Raw genomic sequence first — 6,163 nt, 5'->3', positions numbered from 1 at the left:
TTGAGGGGGGGGGTCAGTCTGATGGTGTCATAATGGATGTGGGGGTCGTTCCTGTCTATCCTGATCATTTCATGATGGGGGATGTCCCTGATTATCCATTAAGCGGGGGTCAGTCTGATGGTGTTGGGGTGGGGGGTAGTTCCTGATAAAGTGACCCTCTACCATCAGGGTGTCAAAATCCAGCTCTGGAGGGCCGTCCTCCTGCCGTCTTACCTGCTGGTTACCTGTTCAGGTGTGTTTATCCAGTAAGAATCTTCACCAGCAGCCTGGTTAGACAGCTTGTAGGACAGCGGCCCTCCAGTCCTGGATTTGGACCCCCCCCTGGCTCTATCGTCTACCTGTAACCTCCGGTACCGCCGCTGCGTTTCAGGGAATCCCTACGCTGCTGATGGCGGCCGGCAGCTTCGACGACATTCTGGCCATCACAGGATTCTCCACCTGCCTGGGAATCGCCTTCTCCACAGGTGAGTGTGCCTCCTCCCCCCATCTGCCGTGGACCCTCCCCCGGTGAGCGTGTGGTTGTGCTGCAGGCTCCACATGGATGACCATCGGCAAAGGCCTGCTGGAGGTGGTGGGAGGAGTCATCTCTGGGCTGGTCGTGGGCGTCTTCCTGTGTGTCTTCCCCAGCAATGACCAGGTGAGTTGGTCCGTCCAGTCGGTCTGGCTCCTCCCCCCGAGGCGTGTGTCTGACTGTCCCGCCGTGCCAGCAGGAGGACCTGGTTTTGAGGAGGACCCTCATGTTGGTGGGTCTGTCCGTCTTCTCGGTCTTCTTCAGTCACGTGGTCGGGTTCTCTGGAGCCGGCGGGCTCTGTACGCTGGTCCATTCCTTCTGTGCCGCTCTGGGCTGGAAAGGTGAAAAGGTAGGAGGTCCTCTAGCCCCGCCCATACGTTTTATTGGAGGAACACGCCACCTCACGCGACGGTTCACTTCCAGGCTCCGGTGGCAGCGATGGTGGGTCGATTGTGGGACCTGTTCCAGCCTCTCCTGTTCGGTCTGATCGGAGCGGAGATCACCATCTCCACCCTCAGCCCCAGCACTGTAGGTAAGACGAGCGGCAGCGGGGTACGGGAACGCCAGAACGCCACCAACACGCCAGCCTCAATCTGAACTCTGTGCAGGTCTGGGGATGGCCTGCATCAGTCTGGGTCTGCTGCTCCGTCTGATCGTCACCTTCCTGTTGGTCCACTATGCTGGGTTCAACCTCAAAGAGAAGCTCTTCATCGCTGTGGCCTGGCTGCCCAAGGCCACCGTACAGGTGAGGTCACGATCCACCGGAGAACACCTGGTCTAAAACGGAATGAGGATCTGTTAGAGAAGCTCTGGAGGATCCATCATTCATCCATCCATCCATTCATCCATCATCCATCCATCTGTATATCCATCATCCATATATCCATCCATCTATACATCCATCCATCATCCATCCATCCATCCATCATCCATCCATCTGTATATCCATCATCCATATATCCATCCATCCATCATCCATCTATACATCCATCCATCATCCATCCTCCATTAATACATCCATCCATCATTCATCCATCATCCATCCATCTGTATATCCATCATCCATCCATCATCCATATATCCATCGATCCATCCATCCATTATCCATCCATCATCCATCCATCAGTCATCCTTTCGTCCTCCAGGCTGCCATTGGCTCCAAGGCGCTGGACATGGCGAGGGAGCAGGAGGACGCAACCTTGATCAAGTTTGGTCTGGACGTGTTGACCTTGGCGGTGTTGGCCATCCTGACCACAGCCCCCGTTGGTGCCCTCGGAATCGGACTGGCGGGACCACGCCTCCTGGCCCGTCAGATCAAAGGTCAGTCAAGTTGACCAGAAAAACATAGTCCAGCCCTGTGAGAGCTCTGCTGCATGGAGCCTCCATGGGGTTGGTGGAGGGAGGATGATGGTCTGGGTCCCCTCCCGGACCCTCATCCTCACACTCCTCTCAGAGTACATCAGGCTCCATCCTGGAGAGACCAGGAGAACCCGACCTCAGCTCTGAAGTGAAACTCTCCAGCAGAAACGTCCTCAGTCAGACTGTTGGTTCTTCGTCCGTCCGGAGTCTGAAACCTTCTCCTAACTCTTCTGTTTGATTGTGAATCTCTGCAGAGGAGGCCGACAGTGAAGCCGGACCTTCCGGTCCCACAGAACCGGTTCAAGAGAAAGACAGCAGGAGCCCAGAGAGCAGACTGTGACGGCGGCGCCGCTGGTTCCTCGCCATGACTCCGCGTTTACATGAAGGATGAGTGAAGTCGGTCTTTGCTTAGGTCCTCCTGACCACCCAAATGTCAGATCAGACCGAGTTCTGGTTCTGCAGAACCTCTGTGGTCTTTTTCAACAGAACTATTGATTGTTTTGGTGTTGATGAGTTTGAATTAAAGATCAAAGGAGCAGAAACGGTTGTCCAGAGTGCTTTGTTCTCCTCCTCTCCTGGCTCCTCCCACTTTTTCACTCTGTGTGGCGTGTTGGAGTCACGCTCCTTCATTAAACTGTCTCCGCCTTCTGGAAAGTCGCGCTCCGATCATCTTCTGATCTGGTTCCAAAGCGCTCCTTTGAACTGAATATGATTGTGTTTTTAGACTAAAACTAAATCGTTTTCAGGGACATAGTTTCTGCAGAGCGGCAGGAGTTCATCAGGAATTCACCTCTGAGTTGTAGGCAAGGCTATTGGTGGGGAAGTGACACTGCACTGATATCCCATCATCCCTTTGTGTCTGCAGGTGGACAATCAGAATGGGTGGAGCATGGACACTTTGCCCCGCCCATCGCAGTTTCTCAAAGCTCTGGTTTCCATCTGCTCCTGATCCAACACGATTGGAATAAATAAAAACTCAGAAACGCAGTTTTAATGATAAATTCTTTGATAAATGTCCATCCTGAGGAAACGCTACAAGAACTTCATGAGTAACTTTTGCCTCTGGAAAAACAGATCCATGGATCTCAAAGGGATTTTTTCCTTCTTAAATAACGGTTAAATAAAAAATAAAATAAAATGAGAAACACCAGAAACAGTTTTCATCAGAGCTGGGATTTAAAAACGACTTACTGATGAGAATAAATGAGTGGTTGACATGATCAAACTCAACTCTTCAGTCAGTTCTGTGCTGACAGGAACTTTCACAAAGACAGTCGTCGACCGTTCATCCGTCCGTTCATCCGTCCGTTCATCCGTCCGTTCATCCGTCCGTTCATCCGTTCATCCGTCCGTTCATCCGTCCGTCTGTTCATCCGTCCGTTCATCCGTCTGTTCATCCGTTCATCCGTCCGTTCATCCGTCCGTTCATCCGTTCATCCGTCCGTTCATCCGTTCATCCGTCCGTTCATCCGTCCGTTCATCCGTTCATCCGTCCGTCTGTCCGTCTGTCCGTCTATGAGATCAGCATGAAAATAAACTGATGAACGAGCAGAACTCAAGACTGTGTCAATGTGTATCCTCACTTTATCATTTTAAACTTTTACAATTCTTTACTGGAGCCTTTCAAACTCTTTACACAGACAGCATTAGTGCTGGAAAGCTTTCATTCGTCACATCTAGTAGATTTAATGCACACACAGGTGTACGACAAGGATGCCCCGCCTCCCCGTACATCGTTCTACTTGTGCGAAGAATTCTGAATTCTGTGATTTTGCAACACTCGTTACAGGGAACTGAATTACTTGAATTAAAGTCTCTCAACTTACAGATGATACCACAATATTTAAAAATAATGTCAGAGAAATTCCTGAAGCTTTATCTGTTGTTTCTCTCTTTTCAGGCATTTCTGGGTTCAAACTTGATTTAAAATTAAAGCCTCGAGCGGCGTTGGATGGCCCGCAGTCACCACCCGCCCTCACTGCCCACCCATATGCACCCCCACCCCCCCTCTGAACTGTCTGAGATGTATGTGACAAAATGATGTACCACTATTTTGAAAATGGCGGCTTCTCTGTTGGTTTTATCTCTATAGCAACCATTCTCTGTTTCGTTTACCTGAGGTCAACAAACAGAATAATATGAGTTTCATTAGAATCTGCAGAAGTACATTTTTAGATTTTCTTAACGGCGGTTATTAGTTAACCACGCCCACATTCCTTATATGGTCATATCCTATGTTATAATAATATTTACAGATTCAGCCTGGGATCAACAGATTACATTCTCACAGTAATCCATTGAAAAATGTGCACGTATTAAGACTGCACCACTTTTGCAAGCTCGCCACGCGGCGCCGTTTGAGATATAAAGTTATGATATAAATATAAAGTTTCTCCCAGTTGCTTCCTTATTATATGGTTTGGTTTATTGTTCATGCCTTTTTTTTTTTCTTTTACAAGGAAACATACATTAAACATACTTGGGCTTGAACAACTGGAACAGAGTGAAGAAAACAAATTCTTATACAATCTGTTCCTTTTTCCTAAACAAAACAGAAACAAGAAAACAAGAAGACGACATTTTAACAGAGAAAACAGATCCTCAAGACTTTATATCTCTACCCCTCCCTAATCCATTCGGTCTATGGTTTACATTTATTGTCCCGATAAATTTTCCTTCATGTATTTATCTAATATCCTATCCTTAAAGATTATTTTAAATGCAGTTATGCTAGTAGTTTCTTTAAGTATTGTGTCCAGTGAGTTCCATAGATTGACTCCATAAACTGATATGTGTGTCTGTCTCAGGGTTGTATGTGCAAATGGGACTTTGAAACTGTTTTTCCTTCTGTTGCTATTGTCTTCTGAAATAAATGAAAAAGCTGACTGAATGATGTTTGGGAGAACTTTTAATTTGGCTTTTAACATAAATAATAACGTTTTTAAGTCAACTAAATCTGAAAACTTTAGCAGTCGTGATTCAGCAAACAGATTATTTGTGTGTTCTCTGCTGCCTTTTTTGCTGATTATTCTTATTGGTTTTTTTCTGTAAGATAAATAAAGACTTTGTATGAACTAAAATGCTTTTCCCCAAACTTCAATGCAGTAACTAAAATATGGTAAAATAAAAGAACAATATAACATGCGTAAGCATTGACTGTTAAATAAATCTTTTACTCTGTAAAGAATTCCAATATTTTTGCTGATTTTCTTTTTCAAATGATTAATGTGAGATTTCCATTTTAACTTTTCATCCAAAATAACTCCAAGAAATTTTATTTCACTTACTTTGCAAATGTCAACTTGATCAATATTTAATGTTAAATTTTCATCTGTTTGCCGATTACTAAAAATCATAAACTTTGTTTTCTCCCAATTCAAATATAACTTATTTTCACAAAACCAATTTTTCACCTTAGTTATTTCTTCTTTTAGCGTTAACATCAGCTCAAGTACATTTGATCCAGAGTGGACAATGGATGTGTCATCGGTGAACAATAAAAACTGGGTTATTTTGGAAACTTTACAAACATCATTTATAAATAAAATAAAAAGTATGGGACCTAATACAGATCCTTGTGGAACTCCAGTAGTGATCTGTTGGTAGTTTGAATTTGTTCCATTTACTTGGACATACTGTTGTCTATTAGTTAGATAACTTTTAATCCACTGGAATGACAGACCTCTAATCCCATATATAGATCATTTAGATAACAGTAAATCATGATTAATTGTATCAAATCCTTTTCGTAGATCAATGAACACTCCAGCTGTGTATTGTTTGTTATCTATTCCAGTTGTAATCTTTTCAGTTAGCTCCATCAGAGCCAGCGCTGTAGATCTGTGACCTAAATCCATTTTGTTTTTCACTAAGTATTTCATTTTTTTCTAAAAAAACTTTTAGCTTGAAAGCAAACAATTTTCAAGGATTTTGTAAAATTGTGAGAGTAATGATATAGGTCTATAATTATTAAATAGATGTTCATCACCATGTTTGAAGATTGGTATAATTTTGCTACCTTCATTTTCTCAGGAAAATCACCAGACTGTATTGATAAATTGAAGATGTAAGTCAATGGTTTAATGATGCAATCAATTGTTTTTTTTATATTTTCATATCAAGTCCATCACTGTCAGTAGATGATTTGTTTCACTTTTCTCTACTATAGCTAATATTTCACTCTCATCAACATCTCCAACAAACACAGATTGTAGGATTGTGTCTATACTGTGCATTTTATGATTACTGGGACTATCTATTGAATTAGCTATATTTACTCCAATATTAACAAAA

General features: G+C 43.9%; 1 protein-coding gene across 2 annotated transcripts; it reads left to right on the top strand.

Moving 5' to 3' along the window:
- Positions 1-370: 370 nt before the first annotated feature.
- Positions 371-2,412, top strand: LOC112141512 (sodium/hydrogen exchanger 9B2; the record flags this gene model as incomplete). 2 transcript variants are annotated; one of them, XM_024264667.1, is given in 7 exon segments in its annotated part: positions 371-464; positions 531-637; positions 711-860; positions 935-1,043; positions 1,120-1,256; positions 1,657-1,831; positions 2,125-2,412. In XM_024264667.1, coding segments are annotated over 7 exon segments (858 nt in total), but the record flags the coding sequence as incomplete, so codon positions are not given.
- Between the last annotated feature and the right edge of the window lie 3,751 nt (positions 2,413-6,163).

The sequence above is a fragment of the Oryzias melastigma genome, linkage group LG18, assembly GCF_002922805.2.
Source record: "Oryzias melastigma strain HK-1 linkage group LG18, ASM292280v2, whole genome shotgun sequence".
Taxonomy (NCBI): domain Eukaryota; kingdom Metazoa; phylum Chordata; class Actinopteri; order Beloniformes; family Adrianichthyidae; genus Oryzias; species Oryzias melastigma.
Note: the sequence above shows the minus strand (reverse complement) of the source record. Positions and strands in the feature narration are given on the sequence as shown.